The sequence below is a fragment of the Melanostigma gelatinosum genome (assembly GCF_949748355.1).
Source record: "Melanostigma gelatinosum genome assembly, chromosome: 19".
NCBI lineage: Eukaryota > Metazoa > Chordata > Actinopteri > Perciformes > Zoarcidae > Melanostigma > Melanostigma gelatinosum.
This window is the reverse complement of record NC_136652.1, coordinates 13,884,931-13,904,444: the sequence shown is the minus strand read 5'-3', so window position 1 is coordinate 13,904,444 and position 19,514 is coordinate 13,884,931. Positions and strand designations below refer to the sequence as shown.

Genomic DNA, 19,514 nt, shown 5'->3' with positions numbered 1-19,514 from the left:
CTAAATAAGTCGGCTGTCTCTCCAACAGGGTAGACAGGGACAACATTGTTGAAAAGGATTCTTCCTCTTGTACTGCAGGGCCCTCTTGATGTTGACATTGATTTTCTCAGTATATTCCTGTGTGCCACACACATTCGCCTCGATGTTATTAACCATGGATCCCTGCTCCTCCACCAACACGGCCATGTCCAGGAACAGTTCATGGACCTCCTTCAGGCGGACCTCCAGCTCCACCAACTCCTTGTGTCTGCCTTTGATCTCGCACATCGCCCAGCGGGTCGAGCGTACATCTTGGGTCTGCAGGCTCTGGGACAGCTCTGCCCATCCCTCACCACCGTTGTCCACCATCACGTCCAGCTGGTCATCTGTGATTTCAGTCCCTATTATGGAGGCCTGCCTCTGGATCCTCCGCCTGCATGAGTTCCTCTGCATCTCCTCTGCCACATTGTAGTCACTCATGGCAGCTTGGAAGCAACGGGACAGTGTGTCATACTGAGATCGGGCAATGCGACCAACAGCAGAGTTGGGACCGTCTTTTTCCTCTAGCTGGCTGCTCTCCTTCCCCAGGGCCTGGAGGCGGACGTACAGAGCCCCGCCGTGACGCTGGATCCCCCTGGCAATGGAGTCGGAGTCCCGTTTGAGTAGGGTGAGACGCCGCATAGAGGTGCCAAAGCGTTCGTTATTTATCTTCAGACGCTCCACCTCTAAGTGGAGCAAGGAGATCTCCTTGCGTATGGAGTAGGCCTCCCTCAGGATGTCGTCAATGGTGGAGGTGTTCTCAAACATCACCGCCTGTTGAGACAGAGTCCCCTTGTCTACATCATACTCGGAGCAATAAAACTCTGGCTCGTCGTCCTCCTGCTCCTCACTAATGGTCTGCAGCCTCTCCAGCATGTCCCGCATTTTTGCCTGAGAGACCAGAGCAAAACAAGATGTTGATTATTGTGCAAATAGATCAAATTCATAATGCTAAATTAGTATCGCATGCGTTCTACATGTTGGGCTGTCGGCACCCTCATTGTGGTATAATCCTCCTCAAATTGATGGCGTACAATGTTCCCCTTTAAAGCATGGAGTACCTTGATGACAGCATGTACAGAGTCATAGTTCATACAGGGAAACTACACCACCCATCCAAAGCCAACATGCCAGAGTTATAAAACTACAGCAACAATAACTGGTCAGTTTATCTGATGTAGGTTCTTTCTGTGGTTAACAACTATGACAGTCAAAACTCAAAGAATTTTTTTTCAAACCAGGAACAAGGAAGACATGATCTTATTGAAAAACAGACATTTCCTTTAAAAGTAGGGTTAAGGCCAAAGATACTGTCGCGCTATATACGTTTAAGTATTTCTTCAGTACATTTAACTTAATCAATCACACGCTGCACAAAATGTTAAAAATTCTGGTACTTGCATAAATCTCTGAGATTGATTATTTCATACAGTCTAAGTCGGAACACAGAAAAGCCATTTCCTCATACCACATTAGTACAAAATCAATATTTCAAAAGCAGTTACAACGGAAGATAAAACAATTCATCTTCTTTATAGTCATTGAATCAGCCCTTTCTTTCTGCGCTGATTAGATCCAATTATCCACTTGTCTCCAGGTGCCTCTGCTCCACATCTTACCTAACAAAATTAAAGAAATAAAATTCACTTTTAAAGTGGCTTACCTCTTGTGACCGGCTCCCACAAAATCAGAAAGCAAGTAAATCTCTTCAAAGTGTTTCAGGCTGATTTATTTGGTCCAAGTCGCTTGGAAAACACATCTTATTTATGCTGATGAAGGAAGTTGTCTGTCTGCTTCGTGTGCAGCGTGTGTGTGTGTGTGTGTGTGACTGCCGCCCCTTCCCAGGTGACAGACGAGGGCCTTCCCACTGCAACACACACGCCATACTTCCTTTAAGGAAGACGTGTTGTTTTTGGTTCATTTTCTCGTCACTTCAGGGTTGACTAAGTAAGAAAATATTCCTGTCAAATGATGCATCCAGGACAAATGTTCACAAGGAAGTTACTGAAGAAATTTGAGGAATTAGACCTAAAGGTCAATCATGGTTAAAAAAAAAAAAGCTCCTTAATGAAACTGCTCACAAGGTGTGTGGATTATAGTGAGTAACCAGATCCTGATCTCTGGAAAGAGATATTACTATTAAGTTTTTATTTTTGGCGTTTTGAGCACCACAAGCTGAGTGCCATGTAGTCCCATTATATTGCAGAGAAGGAAGACATCTCTACTGACAGCATCTCCAAAACAACGCACGCCAGAACAACATAGAGCACTGCTTGTATTATGAAAAACATGTATTTTTGATTTTGGGGTGAACTTCCACTTTAACTATTTGACAGCACTAGACACTGGACTAATGCAACACGAGCTGCTCTATGTTTGGTAAGTGATGACACCTGTGTAAGGAGATGAGTGTGTCTGAGTTGAACCTGAAACATGCCAGGGATTACAGGTATTAAATATGTCACACGCGTGACTGAGCTGTTGCAACATTTTTAGCACTGCCCCTTGTGATCGACAACTTGAATTCAGAAAATGTGTTTCCGTGTACCAAATGCAACCTCAATCTTTACATTTCAACTGGTCTTCATTTTCATAGGTTAATTTCATGTTTAACAAGAATAAAGCCACACTCACATTGATTTTAATATAACCGTTTATGTACTATACATGACACCATCAAAGAAAGGTAATATAGTCATAAAATAGCAGTGAAAAGTAACAGATTAGGGTACAACACATCCGCTTCCGGTGTCCTCATATGAGACGGTAAACATTAGGAAATGGTGGGGGATTTTCAGAATGTGAATGGCTGGTTACTTTCAACCAAAACAATTGTATAATTTTAATGTTCGTATAGTATTGCGGAAAATATGTATAATCAAGAACCACTAAACTGTAGAATTTCTTTGAGCCGTATCTCTAGGACATCCATTTATTTTTGATTGTGCTGCTACATGGAGTGACATGAATGACTTCATCAGACACTAGAAAATAATCTCAGGTAACAACTGTCTGAATGAACTTGTATATAATAGGATTTATGAGGTTTTAGTTTACTGCATCTGAAACCACCAGGTCAGACAGCTTGCCCAGCGCAAACCTGCATCTTCTCTATGAATTTATCTGCAATTTTTAATTTTTTTTTTAAAAGCTATAAAAATTAAAGAAATATTTTCAGATTCCTTTCGCATTACACCTCATGGGGGATGAATTCTGATTTGCGACACCAGTCGTCAATGGATCACTTTTATATAATTTTAAAATACTTTACCCTCGTCTCTCACTCTAGACACATAGTTTGAACCTTTATTTCACTTCCTGGAAAGATATTACGCAATACCTCTACAGGCCATGTTGACAAAGATTTTGTGACAGTAAGAAGTTATTCTAATGATACAGAAAATACTTATTGTCCTTTAGACTTCCCCCTGATCTTTGTGTGGACAGCACATTGCATATTTGTCTGTCCCTCTACCATCTCTGTGCCGTACAGTCATCAGTCGACACATGGGAAACAGCTGCAAAACATCTTTCGAAAGGGGTTGTTCTTGTTGTGACGTTTGGCCCTGATGATTTTGACGAGGGACTCCTTTATGCACTCGTCGGTTTTCTGAACGTTGGTTTGGATGGTGGTCAGCATGGGGCCCTGCTCCTCCACCAGCAGGGCGACGTCCAGGAAGATCTCATGGATGCCATTGATGCGAGTCTCCAGGTCCACCAACTCTTGGTGACGCTTCTCAACCTGGCACAGAGCTGAGCGGGCGGTTTTACCTTCAGCCATAATGTTGTCATTAAAGATGTTCCACTGACCTTTCTCAATCATCTCCTCCACCTCCTCTCCTGTCACCTCACGTCCCACTACCTCCATTTGCCTCTGGATCTGGGCTTTACAGTTCTCCCGATGACTCATCTCGGCCTCATTATACTCAAACATGGCATCGCGGAAACCGTTGCTGAGGCAAGCATACTGGGTTCTGGCAATGCGCGTGATGGCAGAATTCGAGCCGTATTCTTCTTCGAGCTTGCGGGCTGTGCCGTCCATATCCCGCAGGCGTGCCAGCACATCCTCAGCCCGAGCCTTGATATCAGCACCAATAGCGTTGGAGTCCCTTTTGATAATGCTCATGGTGGTGACGCCCGTGAGCATGCGAGAGTTCTGCTCACGAAGCCTTTTAATCTCCAGGCGGATGAGCTGGATCTCTCTGTGGATATCCTGTGACTGGGAAAAGATCCCCTCCAGAGCAGGGCTGTTGTCGAACACCACTGCCTCGTGAGACAGCTCCTCCTCCAGGTCCACGTTGCTTAAGGTGTCGGAGACAGTGGAGTCCGCGGAGTCCGCATACTCCATCTGCTCCACATGGTCGTTGGACATTTCCTGCAGGTTGCTCAGTCTGTCCCTCATGGTTGGGTTGGAGAATAAGCGAAGGTTACAGATGTCAAGAAGATTTTCTCTGTCCGGTTATCTGTCCTCTTCTAACACACATTGGTAAAGGTGACTCATTAAAAGATGGCTGACCTGAAAGAACAAATGTTTAGATTTAGAGCTCATGAATTTAACCTTTTTGTTCATCGTGTATGGCTCGATTAAGCAAAAAGGGAGACAAATGACATTCAAGATCCAAACAGAAAACATTTGCAAGTTTAAAACACACCCAGTGCCTCATTTAAGCCGGCATACCGGTTTCCTTCCTCAGATGTCCTCCACCCAGCACTGGCCTAACAGGTTCTACAAAGACGACTCAAATGTGTTGCTCCCCACCAGACTAGTTGTTTTACCTTGTGATCTGTCTGACGTCTTTATCTAGACAGGCATTTTGACTTTTTAATCTAACTGGAGCACAAGAGTCAGCAGATACAGGAAAATATTGGATCTCCAGTTTGAGTAATACTATAAAATAAGCATTTCCTATCTGAAATGATGAGGCTGGTGACATCATTGGAAGGCTTTTCAAAAGGCTACTCCACCAAAAGTTCCCAAACTTCAGGAACTCCTACCTGATATTGTTGTAGTCTTCCTATTTGAGCTGGGAATAATAGTATTCATGTCTGAACAAGTTAAAATCTAATGAATAAAACATTAAGATTTCAGAAACATTGGCTCAAGTGCTCCTGGTGATCAGGTTGGAAGTCATTATTGTTACAGGACTGAATACTCCTGAAACACTACTTTTATATTAATTATTCAGATGATATCCAACTGCTCAGTCTCACAGTTAAAACATTATCAGAATGAATGCAGGCATGGTGTGGGTACCTACAGTTAGGGATTTATGTATGGTAAACAACATAAAAGCTATGATGTTTTTATGAGATAAATGAATGTTTAGTTCTATATATATATACGAGATATATATGTGAATCTTTCCCTACAAGTCCAAAGGAAAGCTCCTTACCTGTTGTGCTCTGATGTCCACAGATATCAAACGTTGTCCTTTATTGTAAGGCGTAGAGCCACAGCACCATGCTACAGTTGACTGCTCCGGACTGTGGAACAAAGGGCCCTATGCGTAATTGCAGCTATCTTTGGAGCCCAAACTGGTATTCAGCCGTGGATTGCGCCACGCCATGCGACTGTGCTGCCGTGACTTCAGGAATGAAACCCGGTCGGTTTGTCCTTTGGAGTGACGCTGCGTCTCAGGAGCGTCAATTGGATAGGACGAGGTGTGTGTGAACAGCTGCAGTGTATAAACCAAGTGAGTGCCAATTTCAACTCGCAGGCCTCTTTATTCTAATAAAGCGGTATTTTTAATAAAATGTAAAGGGAAGCCCAGGACAAGTGGTTTTGACGGGAATCTCAAACGCGACACTTGTCAATCAGCAACGTTGTCCCTTGAACAACAGCCGCCATGAAAGGATTTCTTTCTGACTTTGGATGAGAGCGATACCAACACATTCTCACCAATGCGTCAAATAACGCAGCCCGCGTGTTGAGGTGGATTGGCGTTAAGGTTTTCCCAGCCACACCCAAATTACTCCCACTTGCTCTTAATTGTGTGTGTGTGTGTGTGTGCGTGCGCGCGCGTTCATGAGAGAGAGATAGCCACAGACAGACCTACCGCACTGTACTGTTTGCCAAATATGTCACACTTTGTTTAATATTGTTCCACTGAGGCAAATTTGAAAATAACTGACGTTTGCTTAGATATTAGCCGAAGGTAGTGGATGCCACCATTTAAATATCGTGGTTTTGGATCAGGGGCCATGCAGGGTGGCACCATTTCAAATTATGGTTGATATGCGACTTGGATTGCAGCAGGAAGTTGTCTATTATTTCACTATAGTAGGCTATGTACCCTATAGGCCGATAGATTATCAACGTTTTCACGTGGTTCTAGATTGACTGGCCACAGTTTTTGAACCTATGTGGCCTAAACTGACCTCGCCTCTTTCTGTGTAACTATAGCACGTGAACGACCCTTTTCCTGAGGCTGCTGCTTTCATGTGTACCTCTGAAATTCGAAGACACTTTTCCATGGTGGATAACAAAACACAGGACATGTGGCAAAATGTTTTAATTCTTTCGGTCTTTTAACAATATACGAACTTTAGAAGTGACAGGAAAGGCAAACATGCATTACATTATATAGGCTAATATATAATTAAATCATTACATGATCAAAATGTTGCTGCATCTGGGTTACACGCGGAGAACGTGGCACCCACATTTCCGCGCCCCAAAGTCAGCTTGTGAACAGGCAGCATCACATTACAAGGGTTGCTCATATGGTAACCTCTGAGTGTTCAAATTTCCGACTGCCCTGGAAGACAGCGTAGCTCCATAAGGACCCTGTATTTGTGTTCCCCCCGCAGGTTGAATCCTTTGCTAACCAACTTCAAGGCCAACAAAGAATATAGACACCACAGTTTAAAAGAAAACGGCCATGAAGTTGTCTGTGATTCGTAGTGCTTGTGGCAGCCTTCGGATACATCCAGCCCGTCCAGGAAGCAGGGTCAGCGGCTTGTCGCGGAGATACCCACCGGTGGGTCCAGTCAACAGCCGGTTGATTCTCCGGGCAGCCAGCGCTACAAGCAGCGGCGGTACTAACTCAAAACTAGCCGTCAATTTTGGGAAACAGTCCCGAAAGGATGATGGGTTTGAATGCGACAGTTCTTTGAGGTAAGCTTGTTGCATGGGACCAAACATTACTAAGTTACTGTTTTCTTTGTGTGTTTTTAACCGGAAATAACGAAACTATCGCGTAGCATCTTGATAAAGTTATCATCGGTAACTATTTCCTGTCTCGAGCTAGCAGTCAGTTCTGCACGTGTCTCCGACACCATCGGATGGACTGCAGCGAGCTGATGTAACTTTTCTCCGTTGTGCTCATTTACATATTAGCCCCTCCCACACCTTATTCCACGCGCAGTAACACTCTTGGTCAATGGATGGAATATTTTATTTTATTCAATTAAAAAAAAAATCAATTTTCTGGTGTTCGAGTTGGAATGTGATATTTTTTAACTGCAACAAATGTAGCCAAATCACTCTCTTTCCAATTATCTATCCGGTAATTGTTTTTATTTTAATTGAGCAGGTGAGAGAATTTGAGGCATAATTCACAGATAAGTTTTTCACCCTTCCTCCCTAGTTAGCTCACAAACACAGAATAAACTATTCTAAATGTTGTGTCCTTCTCTGTTGGTGTTACCTTTTACAAAGCCTTACATGATGGGTGTCTTTGGCTTAAGGTATGTGTTTCACGTGAATCAAAAACCTAGATGACTAACCAGTTTATTTTCCCTCATAGCAAGGTGGTTCAGAGCACCAAGGAGGCAATAGCGGCTCTGCAGAGAAGAAATTCAACAGTCCAACCTTTGTTAGCCATTATACAGGTATTGTCAGCAAAAAACAAATAAATATGTAAGATTTGTGTTTCCTATTGTAGAAGGAAAGACTGTGACAACATGTGCAAGTTACAATGTTGTGGAAGGTTGCCTAAAATATTGTCAAACTTACCATGGCATAGTTGTATTTAATTTGTCTGAATTTACCTTTAACCTGAGGTTTATCTGTTTTTACTGAAGCCATTGAAGATGCTTGTGTTATGAAGTGTGTGTGTTTTCTCATTATGCTAATTGTATCTCAAAGGCAGGTGAAGATGACCGCTTTTTGGAGATCAGTAAGAAAATCGCAGGAAGGGTAAGTTATCGTCTTGCTGTTTCTATATGTGAATTTAAACCATTTTGTCTTTTTTTTCACAAATCCAAACAATAATTCAAGCAGTTAACCCTCTTTTTCTTTGTCCCTGTTCGTCCACAGGTTGACTTAAACATCATACAGATTTGTCTGCCAAAGGAGTGCAGTGAAGATGACGTAAGTGAAACTGACACACATATTTAGTTACTTTCCCTCCGCGCATAAAACATGAAAAACTCTCCCCGCACCCTCATTATTTAGCAAGTCAGTGCATGACTTGCCATTCCCCTTGCTGTGTGTCACTGCAGCATGGTGGTTGTAGTAAACATCAAGGTAATCAGTGCCTCTTGTGAGCTTTTGTATTATTCAAGCTTTTCTTGACGAAGTCATCATATATCCAGTGTTTCATGGCTAAACCGTGACTTCCTAATTGACTTAGTCACTCCTTAGGGTTCTGTTTATTATTATTTTTACTTCATTGTATTTTCCAAAATGTCACTATTGCACCAATGGCTTCTCAATACTTTATATTTGTGTGTGTGTGTGTGTGTGTTTTGTCTTTGTGTGTCTGCGTGTAGATCATAGAAGAGGTGTTGAAGCTCAATGAAGACCCCAGGGTGCACGGAGTCCACCTTCACCTCCCCCCTGCGTCCCTCACCAGTCGAGTGTTGAACACGCTGAAACCTGAGAAGGATGTAGATGGGTAAACGGCACTAACACTAGCTAACTAGGATCATAGCATATAAGACGGCTGAGTTTTCTGTTCTCATGCCGAGAGATAATAACAGCGAAGAGCATATCTCTTCCAAATAGCATATGCTATTAGTCTTTAACTTTGTTGATTTTCCATTGGTTGTTTTTGTATTGCATTCGTAGTCCCTTAGAAATGACCTGACATGTTGTTTAATGTGTCAGCAGTAGACCTTTTTATGCAGCAGTCTGCCAGGTATCAGCTGTGCGTGTTTCTCTGTCCCAACAGAGATACATGTATTTACTCATATGGTACAGTACATTAGAAAGGGGCTGCTCAGAATCAAGACTGTAAATGCAGCTCGTGACTTCAGCACGTAAGTGAATGAGGAAAATGTGCAAGGCACCCTTCATAATCAGCACAAATTGAACAGCACTGGTTGAACTGAGAGCAAATTGTGTAAAAAAAATAAAAAAAATACATTTGAGCGATACGGCCCTTTTGCTTTACTGCAGCAAGCTACTCTATTTATTTTTAGTGTTTGATGAAAATGTGTTTGACCTGTAATTCTAAATCTCTCTTCAATAATATAACTAACTATATACTTTGCTATGTTACTCAGCAGTGTTGAGCTTTACCGTCAACTCAGGAATGATGTGTGCCTCATGTGCATCCAATTTAGAAATCCTCTGAGTGACCGTAACACGCTCATTGCACTTTACAAAATAACCTTAATGCAGTGCTCACACTGCCCAGTAAGAGTTAATTGCTTCCGGGGGTAATACTTCTGGATTTCCTTTGATATGTTTGTGTCCATTTTTTTCTTGTTATAGGATATCTGATTTGAATATGGGCCGCCTGGTGCGAGGAGACCTAAGTAAAGGCTTTGTGCCACCCAGAGCCAGCGCTGTCCTGGATCTGCTGGAGAAACATGGTATACACTTTGATATATGTAGCTGTAATGGTGCTCACATTTACGTCAAAATATTTCCTTATATAGAGAAATGGGGGCTTGGCAGTATGCTGATTGCAAATCGTGGGCACGCGCCTGTCAATTTAGACTGATTCTGATTCACTAGCATACTCAAGGCGGTAAGATCAAAATTGGACACCGCGCACATTTCATAAATCCGACGGTAATTTAACGTTCGCATTTCTACGACCTCATTATTATGTGAAGCCTAATGTGCCGTAAACTAAAATATGTCACAACACCAGGGAGAACATTCATTTAGAGTCTTACTGTTTTTAGAATACATTTTGGGAATTATGTGGGGGTCTGAAACTGCAGTGCACCCAAAACATTTACATTAACAATTAAGAATACACAAACACCTGCTTTTAATTGGTGTGCATTGTGCAAAGTCATTTCCATCCATGTCCAGATGGTCTGCATTTGAATACGCTTGACTATTCCTGAAATATTGACCATGTCTACAGTTTTGTTGCTGAGGCACTTAATGAATGAAAAAGGTTATGCCTTAATGTTGCGTTGAAATATTTCTGCAGATGCTCCTTTGGAGGGGAAAACTGTGTTGCTGGTCGGAGGAGAAGGACCCTTTGGGGTGGCCCTGCAGTGCCTGATAGAAAGAAGTGGACTGGTGGCTCTCAAGAGTCATTGGAGCTCCAAGAGCCTGCAGAGTCAGGTGTGTTTGTGTGTGACTCAATACGTTGTACTCAAAAATGATTTTTGTTTTGTATAAATGTAAGTGTTAATCACTTACTCCCAGTAGACTGGAAAGGTGGATGTTAAAAGTTTGTAGTTTGGTCCTTTACTGTTGTTTTGAGTGTCATTTGTTTGAAAAGACGTAAATGGAAAGCCTTCTTGTGATCCATGTCCTGAAATGTCTATTGACAGTATTCAGTTGCTACAGTATGTGCTGTTATAGTGGCCAACCACAAGGAGGCAGTCTCTGCTTTACCACATGTAATGTCATTGCATTGCCAAATGCTTTATCGATTGTCTCTTTTTTAAATTTCTTTTTTTTAAACACTTTTCTCTTTTTGAAATTCTTCATTATGTAATTTATTCTCTCTTCCTTATTCCCAAGGTGATGCAGGCTGATGCTGTGGTCCTATTAGGAGCTGAGAATATGGATTTCCCCCCCACCTGGGTGAGACCAGGGACTGCTGTCATCCGCTGTGAGCCCACCCTGGAGACAGGTAGTGTGTAACATATTGTGATAGTCATCAAAATGACCCTGTATGGATCTGACCTGTGGCCCCTTTACAGTCCATTTGTTCTGTCTGTTGATTAAAGGCAAAAAAGGGCCAGAAAATGAATCTTTAAATAAAAAGAAAAAAGCAATCACTGTGCATCTAAGTTTCCATAGACATACTAGTGTAGTTTGCAGTAAAAATAAAAGTGTATTTGGCTTTTTTCTGCGTTGTAGAATTAATATATTTGCAGATTTGTCATGCATACAGCCTTAGTGTAACCCTTCTGCCGTAGGATGGGACACAGCATCTGTTTTCTTTCTCCGTCCCACTCCTGCGTAACTTTTTGGTCAGCATGTTTTTACTCAACTTGTGCATTTGTCATACACTTTTTGTTTTGTTTTAGATGAACACGCCATCGAGATGTCCTCAAAGTCTGGGTTCGGATACCTCACAGCCGCTTACAGAACACAGGTGTGCCTCTTTGTTTCTGTCTCCATGCTCGCTCCATGTGCTTACTACCTTTTCTTCGTTACCGACCTACCTCGTTGTCTCTTTGTCTACTAGAATGTGGTGCGTAGTTGTGGTTGGTGGCTCCAGGAGCAGCAGTACCAGCCCTGGCATTTGCGCAGCCTCAAACTGCAGCCCCTGACCCCCGTACCAAGGTATAGACCGCTATCCGAGAGGCTGTTACAAATGTATCTACATCCTTTTCTCATGCCATGTTATTCTTTAAGTTGCACCTCAGAGACAAAGACCATTTGACGCTTTAAAATCAAATGCATGTGAATGATTTGTCATGCTTTCTGTATTTGTTAGTGACATAGCGATTTCCAGAGCTCAGACGCCCAAGCCAGTGGACCAGCTGGCTGCGGAGATTGGTTTGCTGCCAGAGGAGCTTGAAGCCTATGGCAGGAGCAAAGCTAAGGTCAAACTCTCCCTGTTGGACCGCCTCCACAAACAGCCCGATGGGAAATATGTACTAGTTGCTGGGTACGTGTGACTTACTGATAAAACTAAATCCTTTTTCTTAACCATATCTGCCTTCGGTGCCCCCCTAATCCTTAGATTTATGATATAAAAGAAGTAAGCCCGATTGGGCAAGCCGTCACTCAATCCCTGCTTCCTTTATGGTGTTAATGTAAAATTCAAAAATGTTCTGTGTGTTCTTTGTCTAGTATAACTCCGACTCCACTGGGCGAAGGTAAAAGCACGGTGACCATTGGCCTAGTCCAGGCCCTCACTGCCCACCTTAAGCTCAACTCCTTTGCCTGTCTCCGACAGCCTTCCCAGGGCCCCACCTTTGGGGTTAAAGGTCAGTCATGAATACCGGTACTTAAGTCCTCATTGCTAGTTGCACATAATATATCCTGTGCTCCAGTACAGTAGTGTCTTATTTTGAAGTTAATCCTTCCAAAACTCAGTTTTCTCTTGAACTTTAGTAAGAAAGCTGATGTCAACCTCAGTCCCACTCTGTAAGGAGATGTATTTTCATTTTAGAAAATGTTACTGTTTTCTGCAACTCTTGATTTTATTTTGTTCTGCGCATTGAACACACCGAGTGGAATTTGGACAAGGCCAGAGACAGGCGCCCAAGCCGGCAGTTAGGAATGTCTCAAGTAACTGTGTGATAAGCTATCTTTGTCAGCGTGGGGCTCGCGTTTCATACCCTGCTACATTTTGTGCAGGGGTGGTGGAGTAGTTCACTCAGAGTACACCGCTCAGCATTCCTCCTTTTGTGTGCCCCTGTCCTGTTGGTCTGCCTCTGACTGTGCTACCTCTTCTTTGTGCCTAGGGGGAGCTGCAGGAGGGGGATATGCCCAGGTCATCCCCATGGAGGAGGTAAGACACACAGGCGCACTCTCCTTGCTCCCTAGCAGGACTAATGCAGGCTTCAAAGACCTAAGATATGCAGAGACTCACACCAGTTTTCACACACGCACACAACCCCTGGAGCTGTGGCATAATATTGCCGATGACTAAATCACTGTCCGTGGAGGGAGGGAGGGAGGGAGGGAGGGAGGAGTGAGATGGAAGCAGACTGGTTTTTAATAAGCTGCAGACACATTCTTCTTTTCTCATACAAAAACATCAGCTTTTTTTAGCTTTTTCCTTCTACATCCCTTCACTCTCACGTCTTCACAATGTTTTTTTCATTTCAATTGAAGGGCTCTTTTGTCGTAATATTTTTAAACATCAAGTCAAAACCATGAAGATTACTCTGTTTGAAGCCACACGTGATATTACATTTGAACCCCCGTTGTTAGAGGTTTTAATTCCACTTGGCGCCATCCGAACCCACAATGTCTACCGTTACATTACAAGAATAGTACTTTGATTTTCTTGGTTTCCGCTCTCGTTCACATTTTCTCTGTCTGTTCTTCCTCTTGTCAGTTCAACCTCCATCTGACTGGTGACATTCATGCCATCACAGCAGCCAACAACCTGGTGGCTGCAGCCATCGATGCCAGGATGCTTCACGAGGCGACGCAGTCAGACAAGGTGGCCGCGTGATCTCGTCACTCAGTAATAACTTATTCTTACATAAGCAAAAAAATGTCAAAACTGTTGTTTTGACCTGGATGCAAGTATAACGACAAATATGCTATTTAGACGTGTTTATTCATTGTGATTTTAAAAGAGGAAATTGTGAATGATGTTAATATATTATGTGTACATACTGCTATCTTGTGAAGTCATTGAATATTCACAGGGAAGCCTTAAACATGTGTCATAGAGACGATTAACTAATCGATGTAAGAGCATGCTTTTTATGTCCCAATTACATTTAGCAGTCACAACCATAGTGTGTATTTGGAGTGATGCATTCTATTCAAGAAAACGTTTGAATCCTCTGAGGTGCAATTTAAATGTACTTTATATGCATAAACACACATAATGTGATTCCATTTTTTTTCTTTGTTCTTCCTTGAAGAGCCTGTTCAATAGACTGGTTCCTTCAGTGAACGGAGTCAGAAGATTTTCACCCATCCAAATCTGCAGGCTACGTGTAAGTCTAAAATGTTCAACAATCATTCCTCGCCATGAAGCACGTTGTGTTGAGCTCTGATTTAAAAAAAAAAAAAAGAAAAAAAAAAAAAGAAAAGACACTTTCATCCAATAGGGGACCTCAGTGAGCCTACCTTAAAAATTCACCTCTTTCCCTCCACCATGTCCTCATCTCCAAATATGTATCTATGTCTACAAGTAATGCTGTTTTTTTGTGGTATTGATAAAGAAAGCCTAATATCAAGTCTTAATAGATCAAATACGCATGGCACATGTTATGGAGATGAATTTTGAACATAAGCCAACTGAATGTTTGTCTGTCCCGTTGGATGAGAAGTTCAAAGGACGATAAAATATTCATTGGTCTTAATGGACAGAGTGCGAGATCAGAGTCGTGTGTGTCTTTTTAAACGGAGCACTCCCGGTGAACCTTTTGAACCCGACACTGAGTTGATCGCCTCGTAGTCATTTATTCTGGTTTTGTTTGTACATGCTGGGATGATACTGTGTGTCCAGCTGATGTGGACATACAAGGGAAAGTCCCACTACTACACCATCCTAAAATATCAGATAAACTACTGTATCTAGCAGTAGTGGCACAGCTGGGACTGAAGCCAAAATGTTCACCTCAGCATCACATCTCACTCACAGATGATCCACTAATCTTCTTTGTCTCTTTGATTCCAGCGTCTAGGGATCAATAGAGTAGATCCTGCATCGCTCACACCGCAGGAAGTCGGCGCCTTTGTTCGTCTTGACCTTGACCCCTCGAAGATCACCTGGCAGAGAGGTACCTAGCAGAAGCGTAGGAAACTCCTCTGAAGGAGGAAAAGAGGACTAAAGAAGGAGTTAGTCTGTGGAATATTCAGGAGGATTTGTGTTTTCTTCTCGATGCAGAGGGCTGTCATTCTATCAGTCTGATAATATTATTAACATAACGGCCAACGTGATGTATTTATAATAATATGGTGATGATATATGGCATTGGCCGTCCCAACCACAAAGCAAGGTTACAGTAGTTTAGTTTTTATTTTAGTCTTGATTTTTCAATCTCATTTTAGTTTAGTTTTAGATCGTTTGAGTGTTTTTTGCTATTTTCACTTTAGTTTAAAGACGGGTTTAGTGTTGTATATAACACATGGTTACACATGGAAACTGTGTAGGTATGGCCATAATGTTAGATGTTTAATCTTCGCTCCACTTAAATGTCGATGCGATGCAGCGGTGACATAGCGCCTGTGATGTCAAGTTTTTCACGAGAGTTGACTCAAATCCGTACCGTCTCCTCTTTTGTGGTCGGAATATATTGCAGCTAAAAGACTAAAAACCTGGCAATATTTTCACTGCATATTTTCTGTCGCACGTTATATTTTATGCCTGCTAATCAACACCCAGTAAATCATGCACATTTAATTTCTCATGGTCCATAAGCGCTCAAGAATATCACACGCAATCTTGAATTACAATAGATTATTTTGATATAGCAAGTCTTTATGGCCCATCTGTGTTGACATGGATCCAACACATCTCATGTGAAAGCTCTCAAGTCATCAGCTGTGGGAATAGCTACCTCAGTGGTAGCTGTGTTTTGGTTTGAAGTTGTCGGTGAGGACAACCAGCTGGGTGCAGCAGTGACTGATGTGGTATTTACTCCAGTGGCTCCAGAGGGCACTCTTGAAAGACGGACCCTGGAGATTAAGAACAGATTTACAACCTAATGTTATGCGGGTGTGTCGATGTGTTCGTGAAACCATGTTTTTCCCTCTCAATACATCAAACCAACATGAGGATAATGTTTGACTGATGTGGTTTCTTGGCTCATTGTAAAGCCACAGATTTCTGGCCACATTATCAGAGAGTAGGCCGAGTGCTGAGTGAAGGAACTTTGAGTCGCAAATCCCTCGTAACATAAGCACTTTCAGTATGTCATCACCTACCGGTACTCACAATAACTGATGAGAATCTTTCTTCTTGTCAATTATTGGGTTTGTGTGTGTGTGCAATCCGGTGGATATGCATTTGTGTGTAGAAATGGATTTTTACAGTCTGGCTGATTCAGGCTGTAAAAACACAAATCTTTTGTGTGTCTGAGGCATCCGCTTTAAATAAAGTGTGTTCTGTCATTGATGTTAAGCCAGTTTTCCTCCTCAAAGTTGTGGATTTTATGAGAAATGTTGCAGGAAATGAAACTTTTTCTTTTTCTCTTTGTTTTCCCGTTCTTGACACAAATGACCGTTTCTTGAGGAAGATCACAGTCGGACAGGCGAGCACTGAAAAGGGACAGATAAGAGAGGTATGCAGCACTCGTGCCTTCACAATCTTCTTTCCTCTCAACAGATGACGTCCTTTTGAAATATTCTTCATCCACCGGCTTTGTTTTGTGTATTTTTGCGAGATCCAGAATATGACAAATGTGACCAGAAGTTTATCCACTGATCTATATGTTGCGTTCCAGTTCATCGCAAATATTTTATCATTCACCCACACAGTATGACAAAACAGCAGTTTTTCCATTGCAGAGGCTTTGCTCGTGGCTGTCATTCACCTCAAAACATCTGAACTGTTCCTTTAAGATACTCGTACAATAAAACTGAGTTTATACAAACTTTCTAATAGACACACACATACACACACTCTCCCCTCCATTCCCCCCCCTCTCTGTTCGTGATAAAGGCCAGATGTATTCCACCCATATGTCTGTAGTAATGACAGCTAAATGAAATCCTGTAAATAAACACTTCACCTCAATGGGAAGCAAGCAGGCTTAAGTGAAAGCAAATGTTTGAAGAAGGAAAAAAGTGACCCACCCATCCACACACACACACGCACACACACACGCACACACCTGGAACTGCCTCTGAGCTAGTTCAGCATATGTTTACATTTACCGCCATCAGTTCATCCATTCTGTTTCCTTTTTCATTCCCCTGTCCTCCACCTTCCTCCAGCGCTGGATACACTCGAGCCCCTCAGGGCATTATCAGTGGGAGTAGAAATGTGTTCCTTGGTGGATTGACGTGGTTTAAGTTATGTTTCTTTTTTTCTTTTGACGTGGAATGGACACTGCTTTGGTTCCCAGTGGAAATCCCTCATTCCATTATTTGTTTGTTTTAGTTTGACATAAATCAACACAGAAAGTCCCAAAAAATAAAGAAAATAGTTAAACATGTTAATAGTCATTTCCTTTCCCAAATTCATTCCTCCAAAACTAGGCCATAATCATATGACCTGTATTCTCTTGCCCATGTGATAAAGCTGGTGACTATCTTTACACTTTAATATAAAGTGTAAACATGATTTCACACAATAAACATGAAACTGCAGAATTTCTGCTCGTCTGTTTCATGGTTGGTAAATGCATCTGAATGTTCTCCAGGCCGGTGAACTGCTGCAGTTTGTTGCCCTTGTCGTTCACATCGTGTATGATCTTTCTTGTTCTCACTCTGCAGACTGGCTTCGACATTGCCGTGGCCAGCGAGATCATGGCCATCCTGGCTCTGGCAGACAGCCTGGAGGACATGAGAAGCAGACTGGCGCGCATGGTGGTGGGCACCAGTCGCTCCGGACAGCCCGTCACCGCAGAGGACCTGGTGTGTGTTACTGCGTGGTCTTTTTCATGAACGCTGACAATCTCACAGTTGGCGTTTCATCACTACATTTCCGAATTGAAATGAAGAGACTTTACCTGTCATGGCCTTGCAGAGAGAAGTGTGTCCTACATTTTTGGTCGGGGAACCTGCGGCGTTGGGCCCTTGTGGATGTCTTTGGAGAAACATGTTAAACATAATTCATCATCATCATCGTTTTCTGTCAAACTTGCAGTTTAAATGTTTCCAAATTCCCAGTTGTCCCAGATTCACTTAAAGTACCACTTCCCCTCTTCATAACAGCACATCTAATATCGGTGTAACCTGCCGTTAAGACGTTGAGCAGAGTTTTCGCACCTCTCACCGGGTCCTCGTGTGGGGTCAGCTGGTTCTGGTTTCCCACAGAAGACAGCGGCCTGTGTTGTTTCAGAGCCGCGGAGGAGGATCCGAGAGTTACATTAGTCTTCTGATTAGGCTCGATGGAAAAACATCACCACACCCTTTTAGAGCCAGGCCCAGTGAGAATACGCTGTGCGACTGTGTGTACACTACATGTGTGTGTAGTGTGTTGAGATTGCTGTCGAGGCATATTTTGGGAAGCAAGCACAGAGACCTACAAATGGACTGTAGGGCCATTTATCATCTGTAGTGGATAACCATTAAACTATTCTGTATATAAATATAAAGTGTTAGTGAGGTTAAATATTTGTCTTAATCCTTATAACTTGTTATTGCCCCCCGACCTTCATATTTCTTTCTTCCTGCCTGTCAGGGTGTGAGCGGAGCGTTGGCGGTGTTAATGAAAGATGCCATCAAGCCCACGTTGATGCAGACCCTGGAGGTGAGACGCGCACACATAACCCCACTTAAATAGCCATTACCCTCTCAACAGAGTGTCTTCAGGTGAATATCTTGGAGAATAAATATACTGGCGGTCCACAGGGACCTTGAGAGTGTTCACTACATCTACATCTGCTGTCGGAGAAAAGAGAGGGAGCGCCCCACTGAGAGCTTTTAAGAAAGAATGATGAATTGACTTTTTCCTCCCATGGCTCTTCATCTTAACATCAGTGTAGAGGACAGGTGGAGCTCTCACAGGCCATCCCATCCAGATGCATTGTGTCCTAAGCCCTTGTGACGACTTAAACCATAATTCTGCCTCTCGCAACATCTGGCTTTCATTTAGCTTTTGAGACATTACAGTGAGATGACTGGACATGTGATCACGCAGGAACATAAACATATATATATATATATTTATCTCCCTGTTCTAGAGGAGAAAGCAGAACCCTCAAGGTGATTAATGTGGAGCTGTGGAGTTGGAGGGTTTAAATGTACTAATAACAATCCAGACATTGATCTTTGGCCTCTCTGGTACAGCAAAAGCCTACTTGAAAGAAGCCCCGAGTTTATATAAGACTGGCCCATTAGCTAACTTAGCCACTAACGGATGAAACTTTAAAACCATCACCGTATCCCGGGACTGGTATCATTCCCTTCCTGTGCATATCAAAATTGTTGGTCAAATGTGAATATTTAAATTGTTTCTATACTTTCTATGGTATTTAAATGAATATGTTTGGGTTTTAGACTGATTGTTGAGCTAAACAAGACATTTTTTATTTAAATCGTATCGCCCTTGATATACTGCTAGTTACCCTGTTCCCTGTTAGTTTGTTGCGTTGGTTCTCAACCATAAGTAAAGCTGCGTTCCAGTTGAACTGGGAAGTCTGAATTTCCGATTTCCCAGTCAGAAAGTTCAACTGGAAGTCTCAAAAAGATCTCAAAATCGGTGAGACGGTCTTCTTCCCTCTTTGTCAAATGAGAAAAGACTCATTTCAAAGATCGTGGTGCTGCAGTACTTGTCCGGCGATTGTGGTGCCTCGGCAGTGTGTTGGCGTTTGTACATCCAGGC

General features: G+C 42.6%; 2 protein-coding genes across 2 annotated transcripts in view; one reads left to right on the top strand and one right to left on the bottom strand.

Moving 5' to 3' along the window:
- Nucleotides 1-5,493, bottom strand: stx11b.1 (syntaxin 11b, tandem duplicate 1; the record flags this gene model as incomplete). The annotated part of the gene is made up of 3 exons (XM_079291177.1): nucleotides 5,412-5,493; nucleotides 3,524-4,534; nucleotides 1-909 (listed from the first exon to the last, which is right to left on the bottom strand). The coding sequence occupies exons 2-3, from the start codon at nucleotides 4,418-4,420 to the stop codon at nucleotides 1-3; spliced, it is 1,806 nt and encodes a 601-aa protein (XP_079147303.1). The 5' UTR covers nucleotides 4,421-4,534; nucleotides 5,412-5,493.
- A 1,297-nt stretch (nucleotides 5,494-6,790) lies between these two features.
- Nucleotides 6,791-19,514, top strand: part of mthfd1l (methylenetetrahydrofolate dehydrogenase (NADP+ dependent) 1 like) — a 30,344-nt gene continuing 17,620 nt past the window's right edge. The window contains exons 1-19 of the mRNA XM_079291176.1: nucleotides 6,791-7,135; nucleotides 7,767-7,851; nucleotides 8,108-8,158; nucleotides 8,279-8,332; nucleotides 8,734-8,858; nucleotides 9,680-9,780; nucleotides 10,356-10,492; nucleotides 10,898-11,009; nucleotides 11,410-11,477; nucleotides 11,571-11,668; nucleotides 11,823-11,996; nucleotides 12,182-12,318; nucleotides 12,799-12,845; nucleotides 13,398-13,505; nucleotides 13,939-14,013; nucleotides 14,700-14,802; nucleotides 16,193-16,305; nucleotides 17,462-17,602; nucleotides 18,372-18,440. Of these exons, the coding sequence (XP_079147302.1) occupies nucleotides 6,900-7,135; nucleotides 7,767-7,851; nucleotides 8,108-8,158; nucleotides 8,279-8,332; nucleotides 8,734-8,858; nucleotides 9,680-9,780; nucleotides 10,356-10,492; nucleotides 10,898-11,009; nucleotides 11,410-11,477; nucleotides 11,571-11,668; nucleotides 11,823-11,996; nucleotides 12,182-12,318; nucleotides 12,799-12,845; nucleotides 13,398-13,505; nucleotides 13,939-14,013; nucleotides 14,700-14,802; nucleotides 16,193-16,305; nucleotides 17,462-17,602; nucleotides 18,372-18,440 (2,034 nt within the window). The 5' untranslated portion in view covers nucleotides 6,791-6,899. The remainder of the gene's footprint in view (nucleotides 7,136-7,766; nucleotides 7,852-8,107; nucleotides 8,159-8,278; nucleotides 8,333-8,733; nucleotides 8,859-9,679; nucleotides 9,781-10,355; nucleotides 10,493-10,897; nucleotides 11,010-11,409; nucleotides 11,478-11,570; nucleotides 11,669-11,822; nucleotides 11,997-12,181; nucleotides 12,319-12,798; nucleotides 12,846-13,397; nucleotides 13,506-13,938; nucleotides 14,014-14,699; nucleotides 14,803-16,192; nucleotides 16,306-17,461; nucleotides 17,603-18,371; nucleotides 18,441-19,514) is intronic.